Source organism: Martes martes (genome assembly GCF_963455335.1).
Source record: "Martes martes genome assembly, chromosome: 18".
Classification (NCBI taxonomy): Eukaryota; Metazoa; Chordata; class Mammalia; order Carnivora; family Mustelidae; genus Martes; species Martes martes.
The window spans coordinates 40,611,282-40,635,102 of record NC_137906.1 but is presented as its reverse complement, the minus strand read 5'-3'; the positions used below and the strand labels follow the sequence as shown (position 1 = coordinate 40,635,102).

Below are 23,821 nucleotides of genomic sequence, written 5' to 3'. Positions count from 1 at the left end.
ATCAGAGACCTGACCCGGCCCAGCCCAGCCTGTGGAGGAGAAAGCTGGGGGGGGGGTGCTCCAGGGACCTAAGCTTCCCTAGGAGCACCTGAGCAGGCCTGGCTCCCTCCAGCAGTCACAACGGCGGGGGGGGGGGGGCAGCTGGGGAGGGACACTGCACAGAGCAGGTGGGGAGGGAGTTCCTCGTGCTGTCACTCCCCCACACACCCCAACAGGTGCTGCCCCCCACCCCTCTCAACGTTGTGCCCTCTGCCTGGGTGGAGAGGCTTCAGGTCTGCTCCCAAAGTGAGATGTGGGGGACGCTTGAGGAGACCTCTTGGCGCTGCTAAGTCCTATTGCCCCTTGGGGCAGCAGCTCCCCGACAACGCCCCGGTTCCTGCTGGACCGGGCATCCTCAAATATTTGTGGAGCACCGTGTGAGCCGTGCCGTGTCCATACACACCTCGGGGCAGATTCCGAGACAACTCTGCAGAGTGTTTTCTCGGGGGGGGGGGGGAGGATGCTAAGGGTTGAACTCAGCCACAGGGAGGACAGGGGAGCCTCATGTTGAGCCCTCCAGGTGGTGAGAGGCCCACAGACCCCAGAGCGTGGAGCTTCCTCTCCCCCAGCCCGGAGCAGGCTGGCAGCTGGGAGGAAGGGGCACTTCTGTGGAATTCTCAGGAAGGAACCCTGGGGGTCATTCCAGGCAGGCCGCCTGGGTCATGCGGGTGGGGGAGGTACCAGTGGGGATGAAACAGGCAAACCGGGCATCCTCACACACCCACCTTCTCTCTCCGCAAGATCCCATCCCCACGCTGCTCCTAGACTGAATGGGGCCTCCCGTCCCTGGAGCCGGGTGTGCACCTTGGCAAGGGAGGCTCGTCAGGGACCAGAGTGCACCCACTATTCCTGTCCCGCGGCGTGGAAGGGAGATTCCCAGGGAGCCAAGTTTCTGCCCAAACCCACTTCTGGTCTCTGGGCCCTCGGTCCCAAGACCCAGGCCAAGAATGACCCCTCACGCTGGCCCGGGCCCACCCAGGCACCTTGGCTGGAGCGCCCCACCGACCGGGCACAGCCTTGCTTCCAGGGTCCGCACAGAGCGCCCCCGGCGCCTGTCCGCGGCCCCCCGCCCCCCGCGGCTCACCTGGCCTTCCGGCGGTGCAAGGCCGTCCTAGGCCCCAGGACGCTTCCTCTGCCTTGGCCTTGTGCCGTGTGGGGTGGGGCGCCCGTGGCTGGGCGCCCGTGGCTGCGCGCCGCGGCCACTCTCCCCACCGGCCGGAGCGCCGCCTCCGCCGCGTGCCCCGAGGCCGGCCGGGACGCGCGGGCCCTTTAAGGGCCGGGGGCGTGTAGCGGCCCGCCCCCTCCCCGCCGCGCCCGGCCGCCCGTTAAAGGGGCCGCGCCCCGGGCCCCCGCCGAGTGCGAGCCCGGGCGGAGGGCAGGGCAGGGCGTGCGTCCCGGGGAGCGCGCGGGCGGCCGGGCCCTCCGCACCATGTACACCATCACCAAGGGGCCCAGCAAGCTGGTCGCGCAGCGCCGCACAGGTGCGCGGGGCGCGGGGCGCGGGGCGCGGGGCGGGCAGGGCCGGGGGCAGGGTCCGCGCAGTGACGGCCCGGGCGCGGCGGCGGCTGACGCGCCCCGTGCCCGCAGGTCCCTCGCAGCAGCAGGTGGAGAGCCGGCTCGGCGAGCTCCTGAAATGCCGGCAGCCCGCGCCGCCGACCCCACCGCCCCCGCGGGCGCAGCCGCCGGGACCCTGGCCCCTGTCGAGGTGAGACGCGCGGGCCGGTCAGCGGCGGCCGCGGGAGCGGGAGGTTGACCTTGGGGAAGGTTCACGGAGGCCCGGCCGCGTGCTCGGGGCGGGCGCGGGGCGGGGCGTGTGACCCCGCCCGCGCGGGCGGCTTCGGCCTCCGCGCCTCCGCCCTCGGCGCCTCGGCCTCTCCGCCTCACCTGGCACCTGGCGGGGTCGGAGGGGGCCGGGCCGGATGGACACGAACCCCTCGCCCTCTCGGGCCCCGTGGGACCGTGGCGGAGCCCGAGTGGGGAGGAAGCGGACCGGCTCCGGGATCGCAGGAGCTCCACGCGACTGACTCAGATGCCCCGGGCGACCTTGGGCGGCGAGGCCAAGGTTTGAGGCGAGCTGCCCAGGAAGGCGGGAGCAAAATATCCTAGGGTGCGGGCCCTCGAGGCCTCCTGGCTCCGGCCCGGCGGGAGGCTGCCAGCCCCGTCCTTGCAGAGCGGGCTGGGGGAGAAAGTGCGCGTGGTTCCCTCTGGCCCTACCAGGCCCCGCTCTCCGTTGCCCTTCACCCCGGACACCCTGGCTGGGGACTGGAGGCCTCCCACAGATGCGCAGGCCTTGCCCGAACCTGCAGTTTCTGCCTTTCTTGACCGGCTCTTCTGCCAGTGCCCACCGCCTGCCCCACAGGAATCTGCATCCTGGCCAATTTGGCCTCCACATGACCTTGACCAGGAGGTCAGATTCCCCCCATGCCCCAGAGCTTTTCACTTTTTTGCATCAGCTCTGGACCCTGGGTTTCGTTTATTCTGTGCATTTTCTGAACCCGGGGCTTTCTTCCAAGCCCACAAAGGCCTGAGGCTTCCTGGGCTAGGCTGTGGGTAGGCACCGCAGAGAAACCGGGGGGCTGACTCGGGGACTCCCCGGAGGCATCTCTGAGGGCGCAGGTGATGGGCGCCTGGCAGGAGGGGGCAACCTGTGGGGGTGTTTCTGGGCTGAGGCCCTTCCCCGCGGGGGGAAGGGGGCTTCTGCCGGGGGCACGTTGACATTTTGAGGCTGCTTCCTAGTGATGAAAACATTCTGGGCTAAACACCAATGTGTCCTGGGGAGACCAGTGAGCAAGCAGGGCCTTGGGGGCCAGTCCCTGGGACCCAGGCTGTGTTGGAATATTGCCTTGTGATCTCAGCTTTGATCCTCAGCCGCTCTACTGCCCAGAGGAGTAAACAAGGTGTACGTGTATAGCTGCAACTGGTCACCCAGGCAGAGGATCTGGGGGCAGAGTGGTGCAGGGCACCCGGACCCTCTCACCTGGAGAAGCGCGTCGCCTCCCTCTACACAGTCCCACTGCAGATGAAATCAGGGTGTGCCTGTGGCAGGGAGGGTCGGGGAGTGGTGTGGAGAGAGATGGGAAAGACGGCAGAGAGTCCTTACCGTGCCCCCAGGCCTCACCTTCGCCCTTAGCTGGCCCTCAGCCAGTTGGGCACATCCCAGCCTGCCGGGTCGGAGGGTGCTGACTAGCCTGGCCAGAGGGAGTGCAACACTCGGCCTGCCTCAGCCCTGCGCAGCACAGGGTTGGGGGTCCTGCGTGCCCCGGGGTGGCCCGCTGGCCCCCCTACCCCTGAGGTCACTCCCTCTTCCAGAGCTGCCCCTTCCCAGTCCCCGTGGCCTCAAAATGACCCTGCTGGGGGGCCAGTGCTGCCCATGAGCCCTCCCTGCCCCCTCTCCTGAACCTTCTCGGGGCAGCCTCCGAAAGAGCCCCGCCTGCCTTTCTGTCCGTCCTTCCCTGTTGTTTTCCTTTGTAGTGCCTTTTTATTATCCAGCATCCCTCACCCTCCTTGCCCACAAAACGGGGGGTGTCTGGGCCACGGCCGCATCCTCCACGCCTGGGGCGTCTGGCGCGCGGTCGGTGCTCAGAACGGCTGACCTGCTGATCCTGCAGGCTGGGGTCCCGGCCCTCCGTGGGGCTGTGCCTCTGAGCAGCTCTCACTCTGTGAGACAGACAGCAGAGGACAGGGGAGGTGAAGAGAACGGGGCACCCAGTGACCCCCCAGAAGTTCACCCGAGGAGGTCAGGGAGGTGGCCTGGGTTACTGAGTCGTGGGCTTGGAGGTCAGGCAGCTGTGCAGTTATGTTCTGGAACTAGTGCCCATTTGCAGGGTGTGAGTTTGGGTGGGTCACTTCCCTCTGGAGCCCAGTGCCCAGGGCTGGAAGTGGGGTTGGAGAGGACTGCGAGGACGCCTGTGTGGGTTGAGCGGGGACACCGGGGCCGGCCTGTGGGGCGGCATCGTCAGGAGCAGGCACGGCTGGTCCGCAGGTGCACACGCGCGCCGGCGCTCTTTTCCCCGGAGGGCCTGTGCAGCACCCTTGTGTTACAAGCTCCCAGCGGGGTTGCCGGGGGGTCAGGTGGGTGCCTGACTACCAGCACGGTGCTCAGCCCTGGGCAGGCCACCACTTTGGTCCCCGGGGGCCACAGCCCGTGGCTGCAATTCCCTTTCCGGTTTTCCTGCTTCGCTCGCTGTCCAGCCTCCGCTTCCTGGAGTCTGCAGGCCTGTGGGGGCGGGGGTGGCAGGCGAGGGGCTGTCCAGGTTGAGGACAAACCTTCATAGGTTCTGGTCGGTGCAGCTCAGGCCTGGGAGGAGCCCTGGCCCCGCTACAGTTTCTTCGCTGGCCGGGAGCTGGCGGGACCGGTGCCCCTCAAGACACTCCTCTTTATTTTAGTGCCCCTCTCAGCCAAGGAGGACCCCCGAGCGGCGGTGGGGCACCTGAGCCCAGGAAGGCGAGCAGGCCGGCGGGACCGCGAGTGCCTGGCGGAGTGGCACGTGCAGCCCAGGACTCCCGGCTCCCACCTCCTGCTGTAGGTGCGGGCCCCGCTCCCTCCACAGCCCCATTCTGGGCTTTGTGTGTGCAGGGCTAGGCCAGCTGCCGCCAGCAAGGGCAGCCCATCACTGCCCTGGGCCCCGCTGATCACTGAGCGGGACAGGCCCAGTGGCTCCCTGGATATCCCATGCCCATCAGGCTGAGCTCTAGCGCCTGGGGGCCATCTCCTCACCCAGCATCCCCACCCCCATGGGCAAGAGTGTTGCCTGTCTGGGACCTGCAGGGCTGGGCTGGGGTTGAAGTCACAACTTGTCCACTCAGTGCTCTTTGGCCGGAACATCACTTAGGGCTCATCCCCACGGAGCCTGGGACAGCCAGGAAGAGGGAAGGGCCAAGATGGGCTGTTTCTTGTTTGGGTCCTTTCTCCCACACGGGACAGTGGTGAGATGGAAAAGTTTCTGTGGGGGGAGAAGACGGCCGAGAATTGCGCCTGGCCAGTTGTGGCTGGGTCAGAGTGATGTGGTTGTAGCTTAGGTCCGAACATGGGTTGCTGGAGACCCGGCTGGTCCTGGGGAGGTGGGATGCAGGGGCAGTAGGGGTGCCCGAGAGACGCCTGGAGGAGTGCCTGTGTGCCTTGAGCACGGAACCCTGCTGGGGGTCTGGGACACAGGACCGGGGACTGCAGGTGTGACTCGAGCTGCTGGGAGCTTGGGCCTGCAGGAGAGAGGCCTCTTTCGCCTCTCCTGCGGCACAGAGCTACCCTGAAGGTCACGGAAGTGCCCAGGCTGGGCCTGGCCTGGGGGTGGTGGGTGTGACCTGCTGCTGCTCCTGGAGTTTTGCCAGGTGTCACCTTAGGGCTTACGACAGTTGCTGACCGGCTCCTCCCCACTCCACAGTCCAGGGCCAAGGCTTGTGTTCAATCGGGTGAACGGTCGGCGGCCCCCGGCCACATCTCCATCCCTTGAGGGAACCCAAGAGACCTATACGCTGGCCCATGAGGAAAACGTCCGGTTTGTTTCTGAAGGTAGTGTCCAGGCCGGAGGCTGAGGCCTGGGTCCCCGTTCCTCCTCCCCACTGTGACGTGAGTCAAAGTACCTAGAGGGCCGGGGTCTTCCTGGACTGTCTCCCTGTTCGTCCTGTGACTGGTGGGCTCCCCGTTCCCATTCTTGGCTGGGGTGCAGGGTGGCCACCAAGCCCTGGGTGGGAGGCAGGAGGCCAGGGGCCTGGCTCAGCCTGACGGCCTCTCCCCACAGCTTGGCAGCAAGTGGAGCGGCAGCTGGGCAGTGGCCCGGCCGGCGCCGGTGGGCCCAGGCCTGTGCAGTACGTGGAGAAGACCCCCAACCCCCGGCTGCAGAGTGAGCCCTCCCCTGCTCTCAGGGAGTCCCCTCCACTCCCTCCAACCCTGACCTGGGCCCTGCTGGGTTCTAGCTCTAGGGGGTTGGGGAGGGCACTTGAACTTGACCTGCTTCTTCCTAGTGCTTGCTGCATTGGGGTCTGGGGGAGGGGCTTGTGGTCAGTTCAGAGGGAGAGACACTGACTGATCCGGGAGGCAGCTTCACTGCCCAGCCTTCTGCTCTGCCCACAGACTTTGTGCCCATTGACCTGGACGAGTGGTGGGCGCAGCAGTTCCTGGCCAGAATCACGAACTGCTCCTAGCTGCCTTGGAAGGAGTGTCCGTGCATGGGCCCGGCCCTGCCCCGTGGTGGACCCCCCCCACCCCCGCCCGCCAGGAGAGGACGGCGGAGCCCTGTTTAGCCACTGCGGCAGGCCGTCCCTCACCCTGAGTCTGGCCAGGAGCAGCCGTCCACACCTGAAGTGCCAGCATTTGGACTTTTGCACCTGGTGACCCCTTGGGCCAGCTGTCCTGTGCTGCCAAGGGCCAGGAGCTGAATCTGTCTGACCTCAGCCCTGCTCACTGTGCCCAGGGACCAGCCCCTGGGGCTGGCAGGGAGGAGCTCCAGGCTAATAAATTTGAGAAACTGCCCTTTTTGAGTGGTCTTTATTTGGTGTGGGGATGGGGTCAGGGTCCTCACATACTAAGTCCAGCCTGACCTTTTCTTGGCCCCACAGCTGCAGCTCTGCCCAATTCTGGCCCTCCTGTGTCCTGACAGGTGCTGGGGCCCTGGGCCAGCTCATCTTTCCTGGGTGTCGCTGGACCTGACCCAGCACCACCCAGCATTCTCCCTGTCAGCCGGGGCTTGAGCCTCATCTCAGGATCCACAGCTGCTAGCACCTGGCCGGGAGGTATCGTCCCAGAGGCCGAGGAGCGGGGCCGAGTCTCCCGATGCTTAGTCCTGGGTCTTAACCGCCCGGGGCCGAGCGGCTCTGGGGGACGCCACTTTGCCTCTCGGGTGGGCGGCACTGCCTGCGGGCCGGAGTGGGGCTCGCCAGGTGTGGGCGCGAGAGGGCTGCAGGCAGGAGGGTGGGGCCCAGCGGGCTGTCGGGGGCGTGGGCCGCCGCTGTCAAACGCACGCCCATAAACACGGGCTGCGTGTCCTTCCCCGTACGCACGGGGCCCCGGAGAGCCGCGCACGTGCCTCGTCCCCACTGCGGCCGTCGGCGTGGGAGTGGCCGCAGAGGCCCCGCGCCGCGACGCCGCCCGCCGCGAGCCCGGCCAGCCTTCCTCCCCGGCCGCGGTCACGTGGCCAACGCCGCGCCGTCGCGCGGCCAGCCCCGTCGCGGTCACGTGACGTCGCGCGCAGGGCGGCGGGCGTGGCGCCGTTGCCAGGCGGCCGTTGCTAAGGCGCGCTGCGTGCCCTGCGTGGAGCGCGCGGCGGCCGCGGCGGGAAGTGCGAGCGGCTGCGCCATGGCGAAAGGTACCGGCGCGCGGGGGGCCGGGGCCGGGGCCGGGGGGCCGGGGGGCCGGGGGGCCGGGGCCGGAGGGCCGGGGTGTCGGTGCGGGAGGGGGCGGGAACGGGGCCCGGGGAGGCGAGGGCCGGGGGCGGGGCGGCGGCGCGGCGGAGACCGGGGGTCCGCGTGGGGGGACGGGGCTCGGGGCGGGAGGGAGTCCGCGCTGCGGAGACCGTGGTCGGGGGGAGGCGCGGGATGGCGCGCAGTATCGCCGTGGCCGCGCGGAGAGGGGGCGGGTGGAGCCCCGGCCCAGGCTTCGGCCCCTCCCTGGGAGGTGTGGAGGCCCGCAGCGCGACGCCCCTTTGCGCCGGCGGGGGCCTGGCACCTGGGGACGCGCCTTCGTGCCCACGGGGGTCCTCACACCTTCCCGGCTCCCCAGTGTGGCAGCACCCGTTCCTCAACGTCTTCAGACACTTCCAGGTGGGCGAGTGGAAGCGGTCCACTAAGGAAGGCGATGTGGCTCCTGTGACCGTAAGTGGGCCAGGGGACCTGGCAGCGGCCGTCGGGACCCTTTCTAAGCCCTCCGTAGAAACCTGTTAGAACCACCCGAGGGTCGCGCCGGTGGTGCCCTTCGTGGTGTCCCTGGTGGACCGTGCTGCCTCTGCTTTCTCTCTCTTCAGGATAAAACCCTGAAGTGCACCGTGTACCGCATCCGGGGGTCTGTCTCTGCCGGCAATTACATCCAGCTCCCCAAAACCAGCACCCAGTCTTTGGGGCTGACGGGCCGGTACCTGTACGTGCTCTTCAAGCCCCTGCCAGCCAAGCACTTCGTCATCCACCTGGATGTGGCCACCGAGGTGCCGAGCTTGGGGGAGTGGGGTCGGCGGGGGTGGGGGTGCATGCTTGCAGCCCCTCTTCTCTTCTCATGGTCGTACCATGTCCTTCAGGACAGCCAGGTCATCCGTGTGTCCTTCTCCAACCTCTTCAGGGAGTTCAAGTCTACAGCCACGTGGCTGCAGTTTCCTTTCATCTGCGAGGCTGGGTTTTCTTTAAAGGGTGATGCCGAAATGAGGCGTGAGTGGGGGCGGTAGCCCTGGAGAGGTGGCCTGAGAGCAGAGAGGGAGGTGGGGGGCATGCTGTGGTTGGGGCCGGCCAAGTACAGAGTGCCGTGGGCTGGCTGGTGAGACTGTGGGCGCTGATCTCGGCTCACACTCTTCAGAGCCGGCTGGTGTCGCTCCCTCTGGTACCCGGTGGACATGCCTACAGCTAGACTTGCGGGACGTCCTGCTCCTGTACCTGAACCGGCGCTACGGCCACCTCAAGAGTGTCAGGCTGTGCGCTAGTCTGCTGGTGAAGAGTCTCTACACCAGCGACCTGTGCTTTGACCCTGGTGAGTGCCGTGCTGATGCCCCCGGCCTGCTCCCGCTCTCGTTCTCAGCAGGAGGGGCTGACAGCCGGGCCCACGACGGAAACGCGTGTGCTGTGCCATCTTGGAGCCCCCCAGCAACCGAGGCACCTGTCGGGGGCAGGGGGTGGTTGTGGCTGGGCTGGTGGCATCTGGTGTCAAGACTCGCCTGGGCTGGAAGAGGGAGCTGGGTGGGCCTCCTTCCCTGGACTGACTCTGTCCTCTGTAGCTGTCAGCACTGCTCAGGCGCGGCGGGCAAAGCTGCCTGTCACCCCTGTACCACGAGAAATGGCATTCCCGGTGCCAAAGGGGGAGAGCTGGTATGACCACTACGTCCACATCCGGTGAGCGGCTCCGCCCATCCTTCGGGAGGCCGGCGAAGGGACGGCGGGTTGGTCACTGGATGCTGACTTTCCCTCCACCCTGTCAAGGTTTCCGAGGGACAGCTTCAGAGCATCCCCCGAGCTGGTTCAGGAGAGCTCTTCCCCTCCTGGGGCAGGTGGGTCTGTGAGGTCAGCAGGGATTGAGCTCCGGCCTGCAGGGACGTGGAGTTCCGAGAGAGGGGGTGTTGATGCTGGGGGTGGCGACCCTGGCAGGGTGGTACCCACAGGGCCCAGGGCTCGCCTCCAGGCTGTCCTGAGATGCCGGCACCGTGTGGGAGGGGTAGGTGCTCGGTGTTCTCAGCCTTTCCAGCTAGGAGGGCGTTCTGGGGCCCGGGGTAGAAGAGTAGCCTGCGGCTGGGGCTTGGTAGGAGTGGGCGAGGCCCTGGGACCGTGCTTTCCCCAGGCCTTTGTGCCCTCTGGTGAGCGGCTTCTGTGGTCTCCGGCTGTATTCCAGACTTCCTGGGGCGCGCGCCGCGGGTTCTCTCTCACGCAGTGGCTTTCAGCAGTCCCCTCCAGGACCGCGTGTCCTCTGTGGTGCACGTGTTTGGCCCCATAGCCGTGAGTGCTCCTGTGTCCTTGGGGATGGGGCTGGAGGGTGGCAGTCCCAGGGTGCTGACAGGCCCTTGTGCCCCTGCTGTCTTGTCAGGCCCCCTCGGAGCCCAGGCCCCTTCCAGCGGTCAGCTTGTTCTGTGAGCGCTCAGAGCTCCCCAGTGTGAATGGCCCCAGTGACTGTAGCCAAGAGCCCTCAGCCGGGCCGGAGGTCACTGACAAGCACGCAGCCGGCAGGGGTGTTCGCGTGTCCGCTCCTAAGCGGACCGTGGTGCCCGTGGCCCCGGAGGACGTGGCCGTGCATGAGGTCAGTGCCTACCCCGGGGAAGGTGAGGGGTAAGCCGTTTCGCCAACGTGGGTGCGGCTTAGATGAGGTGTGGGAAAGGTCTGCTGGGTCTCTGAAACCTGTCGTTATCCAGCCTTCCCACGGAAAGCAGAACAGGCAGGAGGTGGCTTTGGACGAGAGTCTCTTCCCACAAAGGGTCCAGAGGCACCAGGTGATCCGTGGAGGCCTTGGGCTGCAGGCAGGGGCCGGAACTGGGCTCCCCGAAGGGTCTGGCACTGAGGCCAGGTCCTGGCTTCCTGCCCCGGTGCAGCTGGCAGAAGCCCCCCGGACTACGTTGCTTCTCGGGAGGGAGAAGCCAGCATGGGCTGGCTGCGCCCCAGTGGGCAGGAGCCTCACCTCCTGGGGTCTCAGTGCGAGTTCGTCTGTTTCAGAGCCTTCTCCCGGATCCGGTCCTGAGGCTCAAGGGAGTCATCGGCTTTGGGGGCCACACCACCAGATGGGTGAGGGGTCCCGTGCTCTTGCTGGGTCGCGTGTCAGTCACACAGAGGGGGCAGTGGGACAAGTCTGCGTCTCCCCAGCGTGGTTACGTGGACATCTAAGCGTCCTCAGGGTGTGGAGTCCCTCCCCCCACCGCGCGGATTCCTGGCCCTGCCTGTGTCTGCACACGGCTCTGCCTCCGCTCGGAAGGCCGGCGTCCCATCCCGGCGTCCGTTCCTTCTGTCCCGAGCGCAGGCTGCGCGACCACGGGCTCGGGTGCAAGAGCTTCCCTAGACCCGAGAGCTCGCACGTGTCCTGTGAGGCTCTGATGCTTGTCTGGTGTGCAGGGCTGGTGTGGGCACCGGTTTTGGGTCTGTGGCCCTGTGCTTGCTGGGTCCTTCTAGACGCGGTCTGGGTGTCTGTGGGTGCTAGTGTTTCTCTACCTCGATTCCGGAGTTTCTAATACCGCAGACAGGGTTGGGGGACATCTTGTGTGAGTGTGTACGCTCCTGACACGCGGGGCTTGTGCTGGGATTTGGGCGGGCGGAGGGTGAGCAGCCTGGGACATCCGGGTCTGGCCCCTGCGCACAGGCCCTGTGGACCAAGGACGGCGCTTCTGTGGTGTATCCCTGCCACGCGGTCATCGTCGTCTTGCACCTCGACACCCGGGAGCAGCGCTGCTTCCTTGGCCACACGGACAAGGTGGGTGCCACCCGCCTATCCCAGGGGAGGTTCATGCCTGCGGGCCCAGTGCCGTCCCCTCAACGTGCCGCCTTTTCCAGGTTTCTGCCCTGGCTCTGGATGGGAGTGGCTTGCTGCTGGCCTCGGCCCAGGCCCGGCCCCCTAGCATGCTGCGCCTCTGGGACTTCCAGACCGGGGAGTGCCTGTCCCTGTTCCAGAGCCCAGCCCATGCCCTCTGTTCCCTCAGGTGGGCATGGGGCCTCGGCGAGGGGTGGGGGGCCGGCCCCAGCCACGCTCACTGCTTCCGTTCCGTCCGCAGCTTCTCCGACAGTGGGGCGCTGCTCTGCGGCGTCGGCAGGGACCGCCACGGGAGGACGGTAACAGGCCTGGGTTGGGGGACTGGGGTGGCCGTGCCAGGCTGCAGGCAGAGTCCAGGCACTTAGGAAGCAGAGCTCCCCTGCCAAGCGCCCTGCCCCGTGTGCCCCGTGTGGTGCCCCCTGTTCTCAGGCCCACGCTCTGAGTCGGTGCTCTGCCTGCTCTCTCCACGGGCCGCGTTTGGCCTGTCCGCCTTCCTGAGGTCAGGTGTGTCGGAAGTGTCCCATGTTTCAGCACAGGCCGGTCTCTGCTTGGAGCTCGGGGTTTTCTCTGTTGCCACAGATGTGCCCAGCCTCGAGTGTTAGAAGCTCAGGGGTACACTTAGGGTCCTGGTCACCGAGTACTCTTTTGTGGGAAAGGAGAGCTGAGGCCTGGGGGAGGCCGAGCAGGGTGGGGGTGGGCTGGGGGCACTCAGTATGGGCCTCTTGCAGGTGGTGCTGGCCTGGGGTACAGCCCAGGTGGGACGAGGCGGTGAGGCAGTCCTTCTGGCAAAGGCGCACACCGGGGTTGACGTCCAGGCATTTGAGGTGGCCTTCTTTGACGAAAGCAGGTGACGGTGCTGTCCCTGCACTGCAGGAATGAGACCTTGGTGGCCCGTGGGCCTAGATGGGGGAAGAGCCTGCTGCTCCCTGGATTGGGGACCCCCCCATAGCATCACGTTTTTGTCTTGCAGGATGGCATCGTGCGGGCAGGGCAGTGTGCGGCTGTGGCGGCTGCGAGGGGGGGAGCTGCGTTCCTGCCCTGTGGACTTGGGGGAGCACCGCGTGCTGGAGTTGACCGGTCTGGCCTTCGGACAGGCCCAGGATGGCCGTATGCTGTGAGTTCTGCCCTCACTCCCGTGGCTGGCTGGGTCCCCTTCGTACTTGTCCCTTCAGCCCTCACCTGTCACCTCCCGGAGCAGCTACGTGTGCAGTCGTAGCGGCCACATCTTGGAGATCGACCCCCAGCGCATGGCTGTGCGGCACGCACGCCGGCTCCTGCCCGCATGGCCCTCTGACGGCCCCATCTCACAGAAGCAGACGTTCAGCTCGGGTAGGTGGGTCTTCTGCTACCTGGGCAGGGGGAGCTGCCCTGATGCTGTGGGCTGACCCTGCCCACCCCCTAGGCCCTGGCATTTCCATCAGCAGCCTCAGCGTGTCCCAGGCCATGTGCGCCGTGGGCTCTGAGGACGGCTACTTGCGCCTCTGGCCGCTGGACTTCTCCTCTGTGCTCCTGGAGGCAGGTGGGACCGCGAAGCCGTCTCGGGCGTCGGAGCTGCCGTGGGAGGGCCACGTCCCTGGGTCATCCCCTGGCTAGACTTCAACCCAGGGTTCCGGGGGGGTCGAGTCTTGAGGCCAGGAGTGGTGGTCATCGGGGAGCCTGCCTGTCCTGGCCCACAGATACGTGGGTTTGCCCCTGTGGTGGCAGGGGCCTGGGAGCCCACTGAGCCCCACTGTGTGCAGAGCACGAGGGCCCAGTCACTTCGGTGTGCATCAGCCCCGACGGTCGGCGTGTGTTGTCTGCCACGGCCTCGGGCCTCCTGGGCTTCCTGGATGTCCCGTCGCGGGAGTACAGCGTGCTGGTTCGCTCCCACACCGCTCCAGTGCTGGCCCTGGCCACCGAGGGCGGCCGCGGCCAGCTGGCCACAGTGTCCCAGGACCACACTGTCCGCGTCTGGGACCTGGCAACCTTGCAGCAGGTGGGGTGCGGCCAGAAGGGTGCCATCGCGGAGGGAGGGCCCGAGGGCCAGTGGGCGAGGCGCAGGCAGGCGTGGAGTCTCGGGGGCCCGTGGGGCCACCTGGAGAGATGGGCTCTCAGGCTCTTGAAGCCCACGTAGCCCCGTCCCTGCCCGGCCTCATGCACCCCGTCCTCCAGCTTTATGACTTGCGGTCCCCCGAGGAGGCCCCGTGTACCGTCGCCTTCCATCCCACGCGGCCAGCCTTGTTCTGCGGCTTCAGCAGCGGGGCCGTCCGCTCCTTCAGCCTGGAGGCTGCTGAGGTGCTGGTGGAGCACAGGTGGGTGCCCGTTGGCTCTGGCCCCACAGACCCCCAAGGCGGAAGCTGAGGGGGCACGTGGGCGGCGGGGCCGTGCAGGGAAGGGCCGGGCACAGAAGCGCCGGCCCTGTGCCGCCGCTGGGGAGCTGAGTCAGGAGCAGCTGGGAGAGGTGTGGGTGGTGCGGCTTGGGGCCAGGGCAGCGGCTGTCCCCGTGTGGTGCAGGTGTCACCGAGGCCCCGTGACCGGCCTGGCCACCAGCCCCGACGGCGGCCTCCTGTTCAGCTCTTGCTCCTCGGGTACCTTGGCCCAGTACCAGTGCGTCAGCACCCCGTGCCGCGTCTTGCGTGTGGCAGGTCAGGCCCCCACGCTGCCCCTTCCAGCCTTCTGACCACATCCTTGTCCCATCCCCGTGGGGCGGGGCTGGCTCACTACCCGCAGCTCCCGGGTTAGCATGGTTTTAGAACTTCGTAGCGCCCCCCCCACACGGAAGGTCAGTGAGGGTCTGTGCCAACCCGGCCGCGGGAGGAGCCAAATGGCCTGAGCACTGGGTGGGGGCCGAGCATGTGTGTCACCTTTTGTGGCCACTTGGTAGTAACTTGGGCCAGCGGGTGGTCCCTTGGCAGCTGGCCGTGGTCCAGGAAGAACCCCAGCTGGTCCAGCGGTAGCTCGTGCCCACTGGTGTCTGTTCCCACAGTTGGGGGTAGGTCTGGGTCCCCCCCAGTTGACCCTGTGCCCCCATGCTGCCGGCAGCTAACATGGTGTGCCGGGACGCCCACCCGACCCCCAACGCCCTGGCGGTTAGCAGGGACGGCCGCCTGCTGGCCTTCGTGGGCCCCTCCAAGTACGTGGTGACTGTCGTGAACACAGCCTGCTTAGAGGAGGTGAGCGAGCCGGAGTCTTGTGTGTGTCCACACTGGCCTGGCCGGCACACTCTGCGTGTGTCCCCCGGCGGGGACCTGTGGCTCTTCTGGTTCCTCCAGCGTGGAGGGTGGTAGGGAGGGACAGGGCCTCTCCTTGGGTCTGGGTGGAGTGCGAGGGAGTCGAGGGAGCAGGTGGCAGGTCACGCTGACCCCGAGAGGGTCTGATTCTTGCTGCCTGGACTCAGAACGTGTAAGCCGCAGGTGGGCGGGACTGCCGAGCGGGGGCCTGAGGCGACTCCCTTTCTGTGCTTGGGCTCTGGGGGTACACGCTCCGCCTGGAGGCCGGGCCAGGGGCAACTTGCTGCCCTCCCCCAGCTGCTGCGAATCGATGTCAGCGCCCTGGACCCGGCCAGCAGCTGCCTGGACTCGGCCGTGGCCGTCTGCTTTGGCCCCGGACCTCCTGGCCACCTGCTGGTGTCCACGTCCTCTCACACGGTCACGGTGCTGGATGCCGCGTCGGGCCGCGTGGTCCGGGAGGTGAGCCCGGGGCTGTGGTCGGCGGTGTGATCTCCTCTTCCCTCCACGCTCCAGCTCTAATGCCTGCAGGGCCGCAAGGAGGGTGGCCCCGGGCCACCTGCTGCTCCTTGGAAGTGGCAGTTCTCGCGAAGGGAGACTTCCCTTCGGGGCGTCTGTGATTTCCGGTCTCTCCTCACCGACCAGAGTGCTTTCTTGCAGCTGCCAGGCGTCCACGCTGTGGCCTGCCCCTCCCTGGCGCTCAGCGGGGACGCCCGCTTCTTGCTGATGGCCGCTGACCGGGCCATCAAGGTGTGGGACTATGTGACGAAGTCCTGCCCCAGCTGCCAGGTAGGGGCCGCAGGCAGGTGCCCGGTAGGTGGGTGGGAGGGAGGGCAGACGAGACCCGCCACCCCCCACCCCGCTCCCCAGTGCCTGCCGGGGCCTGCAGCCCCCGAGAGCCGCCTCTTCCCGCCCCTGTCTGGCAGCTCAGGGGCCTCGCAGCCAGGCCTGCAGGATATGTCCCCATCCTGCCGCGGGAAGTGGTACTTCTGCCCGGTGCCGGGGGGCCGTGGCGCCGTAGCTGTGCCCGCAGGGTCTCTCTGTGTGACTCCCGTTGCCCCCAGGTGTATATTGGCCACTCAGAGCCCGTACACGCCGTGGGTTTCAGCCCTGATCGGCAGCAGCTTCTCAGCGTGGGGGATGCCATCTTCCTCTGGGACATTCTGGGTCCCCCGGAGAGGTCACCCCCAGGAAGGCAAGTGCCTGCCCTCGAGCTGCGTCTGCCGGCCTTCTGCTACCCCCTTCCCACACGGTCTCTCGTTGCCTCTGCAGTGCTGGAGCCTCGCCTGCGGCCGCCCCGACCTCCAAGGCTAGTGAGTGGCCCCACCACAGGGGCAGGCTTTGTGATCATCTTTGGGGCCGGCTCTGCCATCTCTGTGGGTGGCGTAGCGCCCCTTCTTTTCCTGGGGTTCCTAGTGCAGAAAAGTGGGGGTGTGTGGCCCAGGCTGGCTTCTTTTGTGTCCAGGCCTGGACGCAAGGCAGCTGGAGGACACGGTGTGTGGGGCCAACGGGCTCCCCCGGCAGCAGGTGCCCGAGCCATCCCCAGCATCCCCGCTCCAGCCGGGCATCTGTGTGGGGTCCCTCAAGGGTGACAACGGTAGGGCGGAGAGCCCCGGAGGGACTGTCGAGTGCATCTCTGCGCCAGGTCGGGGAGGGGTGGGGCGGCAGCAGAGTCCTGCCCCTTCCTCTCACTGCTCCCTTCCCTTTCTCCCCAGGTGCCTTCTCCTTGACGGATGAAGAAGGAGTCTCTGAGGAGAGCCACAGCCCTGCGAGGCTCCGTCAGGCCTCATGCCTGCCCATGCTGGTGAAGGAGGCCAGCAGGGCTGGAGATGGGGTCTGGGGGTCTCCAGGGAGCCCCTGGGGCCTCAGCATGGGTCCCCACCCCCATAGCTGGTCCAGTAAGCAGAAGAGGGGCAGCAGGATGGGGTGGGGATACTCGTGACAGACCACGGTCTCGCGTGGGCTCTAGGTGGCCTGAGGGAGGCCCAGCTGCCGGACGGGCCGAGGGTTACTCTGTGAGACAAGCTGTGTTCGCTGCAGGGCAAGTAGGCTAGTCCGAGGCCCCAGCTGGGCCGGGCTAGCAGTGGGGTGTGGCCTGCCTGACCCCCCGGGTCTGCTATGGGTCAGACATGTGTCCTGCCCGGTGGTGCCTGGTGACTGTGTGCAGGGAGGGGTCTCTGAGGGGTCGTGGGTGCTTTGGCGTTTCGAGGCTTCTTCCTTCCCCCGTCAGGTGCTCGCAGCGTCAGGAAAGCTCAGGTCCGCCCCTCTGCTCGCCCAGATTGCTACAGGCACTTCCTGGCACGCTATAAGACCCCCCTGCTGGCCAAGGTCAGTTGGGGTGGGCGGGGGTCATTGCAGGCCGTTTCACAAGCAGGCGCCCTACGGGCCCCGAGGTAGGGGCGGCACAGCCCGGTAGTTTCCCGGAGTGTCTTTTTTCCCCGGGAAACTCGATTTTCTGGGGTCTCCCTGGGGTGGCTCCCAGAGTTCACAGCTTTGGTGACGGGGCTTTGATGTAGATCTCGGTGACAGCTCCCCTGCAGGTGACTCCTCCACCCTGTGCCCGCCCTCTGGCTGTCCTGAAGACGCCCACAGTGGCCCCAGGCGGTGTCCTGATGAGCCCTCCCTTTCGGCCCTGGCTCCTTCCCATTTCCTCATCCTGTGCCCGTGCCCTCCCCAAGGTCCGCCCTGGGCCTTGCTGCCCTGCCCAGCCTCCCTAGATGCCAGGTGCCTCCCACTCGCGCTTTGCCGGCTTCTCGTGTGGGTTCTGGGACCTACGTTCCTGCCATTTGTCTCCGTCTGGGAGTCTGCACCTCCCAAGGCTCCATCCCAGGCCCCAGCCTGATCGGGGAGAGGTTGAGCTGGGGAGTGGGGGCGGGTGGCCGGGCACCGTCCCGGCACCCCAGCGTCCTGTCCGTGTCCTTGCAGAGTGCCTCCGTCTCCAACACCGGCGTGGAGCGTCTGCTGCTGAAGGTGGTCGTGGGCTACAATGGGAACGGGCGAGCCAACATGGTCTGGAACCCAGATACAGGTGCGGGCCGCCGCGCACCCTGGCTCCCAGCCCAGCAGCGGCAGCGAGGGGCCCGGCTCTGTCGGCCCCGGGACAGGCCCCGGGAGAGCCTGTGAGCACTTGCCGTCACAGGCGGTTCGGGTGCCCGAGCTGGGACGCCTTTTCCTGGTAGCATCTTGTGTTCCGGCCCCTGAGTGGCTTTCCTGGCGTGAGCCCCCGGGGCTGTGGTAGCAAGCAGGGACGGTGCCGTCCGGGCCCCAGTGGCCTGGCTCAGGAGTGCCCTCCCTGCCCACAGGCTTCTTTGCCTACACGTGCGGCTGCCTGGTGGTGGTGGAGGACCTGCACTCTGGCGCCCAGCAGCACTGGCTCGGCCACCCCGAGGAGATCTCCACCCTGGCCCTCAGCCACGGTGCTCAGGTACCAGCCCCGCATCCCGCCCTCTCCCCCCGGGGCCGGTCCTTGAGAACCGCGGCCGGCTCTCCCCTCCAGAGCCGGCCGAGGGCTGCTGTTCCAGCCTTCCTTCCAGCCAGAACCGTGATGGGCCTGTGGGCCACTCCGGTCTGGTTGACTGCCTGGCCTCCTGCCCGCCAGGTCCTGGCCTCAGCCTCGGGCAGCCGCGGCACTGCCTCCCGCTGCCACATCTGCATCTGGGACGTGCCAGGGGGCTCCTGCCGGCACCTCCTTTCTTACCACAGGACCGCCGTGCAGGCTCTGGCATTTTCACCGGACGATGAGCTCCTCGTCACCCTGGGTCAGTCGGGGTATGGGGAGGAGAGTGGTCTCTGGACTTGGCGGCTCGTCCTGGGACTCCTGGGCAGCTGATGCAGCTACGGTGTGTCTTCGCTAGGGGACTACGGCGACCGCACTCTGGCCCTGTGGAGCACGGCCACTTATGAGCTCCTGTCCTCCACCCTCCTCCCGGAGCCTGTGCACGGTGTGGCCTTTAATCCCTGGGATGCCGGCGAGCTGGTCTGTGTGGGCCAAGGTGCCATTACCCTGTGGCTCCTACAGCGGCACGGGACCATTGGCAGCCTCCAGGTGCCAGGGTTCAGAGGCTGTTCCAGACGATGGGGTCGGGCTGGGCCCCAGGACACTGCTGACCCCCGCTGCCCTCGTGTCCCTTCAGGGGCACCGAGTGCCCATCCCCGAGGAGGTGAGGGCGGGTGAGCTGACTTCACTCTGCTACGGGGCCGCACCTCTGCTGTACTGCGGCTCCAACGCCGGCCAGGTCTGTGTCTGGGACACAAGTGCCAGCCGTTGCTTCCTGGCCTGGGAAGCCGACGACGGTGAGATCGGTGGGTGCCCAACGGCGTCCCCGCGGCCCCTCCCTGGGAGACCTCGTCTGGAGCTCTGGGCACCTGGGGCAGGGGCTCATGCCGCCTCCTGCCCCCCAGGAGTGCTGCTGTGTTCGGGTGTACGGCTGGTCAGCGGCAGCAACACCAGGCGGTTGCGCCTCTGGGCGGTGGGGGCCGTGGCGGAGCTGCGGTGCGAGGGCTCGCGTGCCAGGTGGGCTGCCAGCGGGCCGCGGGGCCGGGGGAGGGGGAGGCCGGTGTCCTGCAGGCCGAAGATCAGGACATACCCTCAGAGCCCCAGGTCCCTGGGCCGTGGCTCCCGCCGCCCTTTCAGCGCCCTGCCCCCGCCTCCCCACCCCAGGTCTCGCTCTGTGTTCATGGAGCGCGAGCTGACCTTGGACGGGGCCGTCGTGAGCGCGGCCTTCCACGACAGCATGGACATGGGCGTGGTGGGCACCACGGCGGGCACGCTCTGGTACGTCAGCTGGGCCGAGGGCACCAGCACCCGCCTCCTCAGCGGCCACGGGAGCAAGGTGAGGGCGTTTCCCCCGGACGGAGGCAGGGCCGTGAGCCGCCGTGCCCTGCGCTGCTCCTCCCTTCCCCGGCGTGCTCCGGGCCGAGACCAACCGTCCGGCGGGTTTGTCTAAATGGTCCAGGCAGTCCCCAGACGAGGACAGCCTGGAACTGTCCACACGGGCCTCACATGTGTCCCCGCCCACGCCTTTTGGCCTTCTCTGTCCTTCCTATGGTCCTTTTTTTCTCATAATTTATTTGTTGAAAAAATGAGCTGCTTTGTCCTGGAGCCTCCCACCGGCTCGGCCGGACCCGCCTCTAGGCCCTTCCGTTCCTGGGGCCCGAGAGGGCTGGAGGCCAGGCCAGGGTCTGGTCCAGGGCTGCTTGCCCGTCGGCGCTGTGCTCGTCGAACGGCTCCCTGCTCGGCAGGGCTTGTGGGGTGCTGCTCGGATCCGGACCGGGAGAGACGGCCTCGCGAGCTTGGTTTCTTCAAGGCGGTGCTGAGGCGGGAGTGCAGGGTGGGCGAGCCTCCCTCCTGGGCCGGGTCTCCTGAGTGCGGGCCTGCTTCCTCAGCCGCTGGCGGGGCTCTTCGAGTTGGCGAGGCTCTGTGCGCGCTGCTGGGCGGGAGTGTGGGTGCAGCTTCCTCGCGGTCGCTGCTGCTTGTGATGCCCTTCGAGCCCCGTCTGCAGCCAGGGGCAGGTTCTCCGAGTTGGCTCCTGAATCCTTTTTCTTTTTTTTAATCTCTGTTCGTTTGTTCTGATACGATGGTTGTCATCAGAGGAACTCGGACGGGGGAGTGTCGTGTGCTGCTTGTGGGTTTTTGGTGGCAGCTCTGTGCTCGGGTACGAAGTGCACACCGTAGCCCTTATCCGCGGGGGTCTGTGGTTTTGTTATCTTCACAGAATTGCATGGTCCTCACCACAATCCCATTTTGGGGCATTTCCCCTCCCCAAAAGGAAGCCCCATACCCTTTAAACAACCCGCCCCGCCCCAATTCCCCTGCCCAGCCCTTGGGACTCCCTGGCCCACTCCGTTGCTGTGGATTCAGCTGTTCTGGGCATTCCTGTCCGTCTGCCCCCTCTCAGCGAGCACGGGGCCCTCCAGGTCGTCTGGGGCACAGCGTGCGTCAGTGCCAGACACGGCTCCGTGTCCGTTCACCTGCCGGCACACGTGCTCTTGGGTCCTACAGCCTTGACCGGAGCTGGTGGTCACGGGTGACGTCCCTCTCGTGTGGAGAACAAGGTGTCCCAGGGTCCCTTCTGCGGCTCCACCCAGACCCAGACTTGGCTGTTCCTTCTCAGAGTCTGGGGGCCCCTCCTGAGGGAAATGGATGTAGGGGTCGTGGTCCGAGTGCCAGAGGGGCCTGCCGCTGCTCAGCCAGACAGCTTGGTTACTTTTTTTTTTTTTTTTAAGATTTTATTTATTTATTTGACAGCGAGATCACAAGCAGGCAGAGAGTCAGTCAGAGAGCGGGGGGAAGCAGGCTCCCGCCGAGCAGAGAGCCCGATGTGGGGCTCGATCCCAAGACCCTGGGATCATGACCTGAGCAGAAGGCAGAGGCGTAACCCACTGAGCCATCCAGGTGTCCCTGGTTACTTTTTCTCCGTATGACGTATTAGGAGCTTGCATTTATCCTTGAAATTCCCATCCGAGGCTAGACCATGCCCTTGTCCTCTGTGGGCACGTGGCTTCTGTGTCTCCTGTTTCCTGTGCTCCTGCCTGGGCTGTCTTCCTCCTCCTTTTGTGTGCGGCCCTCTGGGGACACGTTGTCACCCATCGTTCCATCACCACTTTTTAGGGCCAACCAGAACGGTCCCTTCTGTGCTGTCTTAGCAAGTGAGCCGTCAGGTTCCGTCCCACCCAGGTCTCATGTGGGGATACTTGGGACGGAGGCCAGGACGGGTTCTTGATGCCACGTGGAGGTGGTTGGGGCCAGGCAGGCTTGTGCGGGAGACGGTGCTCTCGTCAGAAACACCACCTGGGGCGTCCGGCGGGCTCGGTCCGACGAGTGTGCGAGTCTTGATCTTGTGGCTGTGAGTTTGAGCCCCATGTCAGGGGTAGAGTTAGGTTAAAAAATAGAATCTTTAAAAAACAAAACACAGGGGCGCCTGCGTGGCTCGGTGGGTTGGATCCTCTGCCTTCAGTTCAGGTCATGGTCCCAGAGTCCTGGGATCGAGCCCCATGTCGGGCTCTCTGCTCAAGAGGGAGCCTGCTTCCTTCTCTCTCTCTGCCTGCCTCTTTGCCTACTTGTGATCTCTGTCAAATAAATAAATAAATCTTTAAAAAAAAAAACCAAAGCAAAACACACCTGGCGCTGCCGTGTCTCCTCTGTGCCTGAGGGCCCCACAGCCTCAGCGTGGCTGGCTGGCTCCTTGCAGGTGAACGAGGTGGTCTTCAGCCCCAGCGCGTCCCACTGGGCCACGTGCAGTGATGACGGGAGCGTGAGGGTGTGGTCCCTGGCCAGCATGGAGCTCCTGATCCAGTTCCAGGTGCTGAACCAGGTACTAGGGGCCCTGAGGGCCGAGCCAGAGCCCCTCCTAGCCCTGCCTGGTTTCCGTGTCCTCCTTCAGTGTCTATCCCAGCTTTGGGGCTGGGCCCGCGTTCCCCATGCCCAGGGGAGTGCCCGTGTCTTCCTCCTGTGGGCCCCCAGAGCTGCCTCTGTCTGGCTTGGAGCCCCACCTCCCGCGGACGCCCAGAGCAGCAGCAGGTGGCGGCTGGCTACAGTGACGGCACCCTGCGCGTCTTCAGCGTCACCCGCATTGCTATGGAGCTCAAGATGCACCCCCACCGGGCTGCACTGACGGCCCTGGCCTACTCCGCCGATGGTGAGCAGTGGGGCCCAGGGGGCCCCCGTGAGCTCACCCGTCTGGACTGGGGGCCAGGGGCTCGCGGGATAACATTGTGGCCCTGTCTGGCCCAGGTCAGACCATCCTCTCCGGAGACAAGGATGGGCTTGTGGCTGTGAGCCGCCCCCGCACAGGGATGACCTTCCTCGTCCTTAGTGATCACCAGGGCGCTCTCATCTCCACCATCCAGAGCACGAGCAAAGAGGTGAAGTAGCCTCATGCGCCGGCAGGGCCTGGCCTGGGGGATGTTGGCAGGGGAGGGAGATTGGGTAGGGCAGGGCGGGAGGCACCCACCAGCCCTTCCCCAACCTCAGTATGGAGACTTCGGGGCAGAGGGGGCCGACCTGTGGCTGGCTGCCAGCTCAGACCAGCGCATCAGCATCTGGGCTGCCGACTGGCCGCGGGGCTGCTGTGAGCTCGTGGACTGGCTCAGCTCCCCATCGCCCACCCTCACGGAGGTAAGGGTCCTGGGGGCATGGGGGAGGGGTGGGTGGTGCCCACCCATCTGACAGCGGTGTGCATGCTCCTCCCCAGGCTCCCAGCCATCCCCCGCCCTGTCTCGTGGCCTTCTGCCCCTGGGACGGGGCGCTGCTGGTGTGCGCGGGCCTCAGCATGCATCCAGAGCTAGTCTTCTACAGCCTTCACCAGAAGCAGGCACGTGCACCCCCACCCCGTGTGATGCCGGGAGCCTGAGGGCCCCAGGGCTGGGGGGGGGGGGCTCACACTCACTGTCCACAGGTGGTGGAGAAGATCCCGCTGCCGTTCTTTGCCGTGTCCCTGAGTCTGTCCCCCGGGGCGCACCTCGTGGCCGTTGGCTTTGCTGGTGAGTCCTGGTGCAGTGGGACCGAGGGGAGCCGAGGGGCTCGCCCATGCCCCACCTGAGACCTGTCTCACCTCCGTGCCCCAAGTTCCTTATCCCCGCAGTGGGGCGAGGACACACGCCCAGGCGCCCTGTAGGGTCAGGAGGTGGGTGTGAGGTGCTGGCTGTGGGACCCAGACCCAGGGCCTCAGCAGAGGGACTCACTGGCCTAATTTGTGGCCTTGGAAGCCGATGGGCTCTCCCATTAGGTTTGCTGCCCCTGGTCCCAGCAGCGGTCCCCGGGGTGTGGAGGACACAGGGCTTTGAGCACAGTTTCTTCCAGAGGCCCCGGCATTAGGACAGGTCAGGGACCCTGGGCCCCGGAGCTACACAGTCACGGGGTGTGGTGGGCCTGCCCAGCCCCAGCCCCATGCCGTCTGCCCCCAGAGCGAGTGCTGAGGCTGGTGGACTGTCAGTCGGGGACCGAGCGGGACTTGGCCGGCCATGACGACGTGGTACAGCTGTGCAGGTTTGCCCCGTCTGCCCCGCTGCTCTTCTCAGTGGCCCACGGTGACATCTTGGTTTGGGAAGTCACGGGCCACCAGGCCTCCAGGCGGGCCTTGAGCTCAGGGCCTCCGCCTGACTGAGAAGCGGGGATGTCTGAGGGCCTCCTGCTGAGCCAAGAAGGCCTGGGTCTGTCCACGCCAGTGTGTCTGGGATTGTCCGTCATCGAGACCCTGAACTTTTGGAAGGTGCTTGCTGGGCTCTTCACCTGTGGGCTCTCCTAGGTCTCTACCCTGTAAAGTTTAAATAAACGTGGGTGTTGCATTCTGGCGTATGGTCAGCTGGTCACTCCAGGCTCCCCGTGCCCTGGCCTGAGCGCGGCCTCCACCAAAGGCTCCGATCTTCCGCTCCCCGTGCCCGAGGGGGCGGGGCGGGCCTGCAATACCCAGTGTGTCCTCGCGGTGGCGCTGCCGCACGGCCG

The 23,821-nt window shown here is 66.6% G+C and overlaps 2 protein-coding genes across 3 annotated transcripts; both read left to right on the top strand.

Annotated features, from left to right (window-relative positions):
* Positions 1–1,368: 1,368 nt before the first annotated feature.
* Positions 1,369–6,508, top strand: MCRIP2 (MAPK regulated corepressor interacting protein 2). 2 transcript variants are annotated; one of them, XM_080830284.1, is made up of 5 exons: positions 1,369–1,520; positions 1,627–1,744; positions 5,421–5,548; positions 5,778–5,844; positions 6,110–6,508. In XM_080830284.1, exons 1-5 carry the CDS (start codon positions 1,469–1,471, stop codon positions 6,123–6,125), a joined length of 381 nt encoding a protein of 126 aa, XP_080686410.1. In that variant the 5' UTR covers positions 1,369–1,468; the 3' UTR covers positions 6,126–6,508. The 2 variants fall into 2 exon arrangements, with proteins under 2 accessions (XP_080686410.1, XP_080686409.1); XM_080830283.1 differs by having other exon boundaries at positions 5,778–5,879.
* Positions 6,509–7,569: 1,061 nt separating this feature from the next.
* WDR90 (WD repeat domain 90) lies at positions 7,570–23,664 on the top strand (the record flags this gene model as incomplete). The annotated part of the gene is made up of 41 exons (XM_080830871.1): positions 7,570–7,845; positions 7,995–8,171; positions 8,262–8,388; positions 8,534–8,704; positions 8,949–9,063; positions 9,151–9,218; positions 9,557–9,660; positions 9,749–9,958; positions 10,369–10,437; positions 11,006–11,116; positions 11,197–11,342; positions 11,415–11,472; positions 11,902–12,020; positions 12,144–12,287; positions 12,372–12,502; positions 12,576–12,692; positions 12,913–13,148; positions 13,325–13,464; positions 13,667–13,797; positions 14,195–14,325; positions 14,680–14,841; positions 15,040–15,168; positions 15,444–15,574; positions 15,652–15,692; positions 15,845–15,976; positions 16,095–16,277; positions 16,610–16,707; positions 17,305–17,407; positions 17,682–17,803; positions 17,978–18,137; positions 18,234–18,424; positions 18,513–18,681; positions 18,781–18,892; positions 19,040–19,211; positions 21,570–21,692; positions 21,842–22,016; positions 22,112–22,242; positions 22,352–22,495; positions 22,572–22,691; positions 22,776–22,860; positions 23,284–23,664. The coding sequence occupies 41 exons, from the start codon at positions 7,570–7,572 to the stop codon at positions 23,481–23,483; spliced, it is 5,664 nt and encodes a 1,887-aa protein (XP_080686997.1). The 3' UTR covers positions 23,484–23,664.
* Between the last annotated feature and the right edge of the window lie 157 nt (positions 23,665–23,821).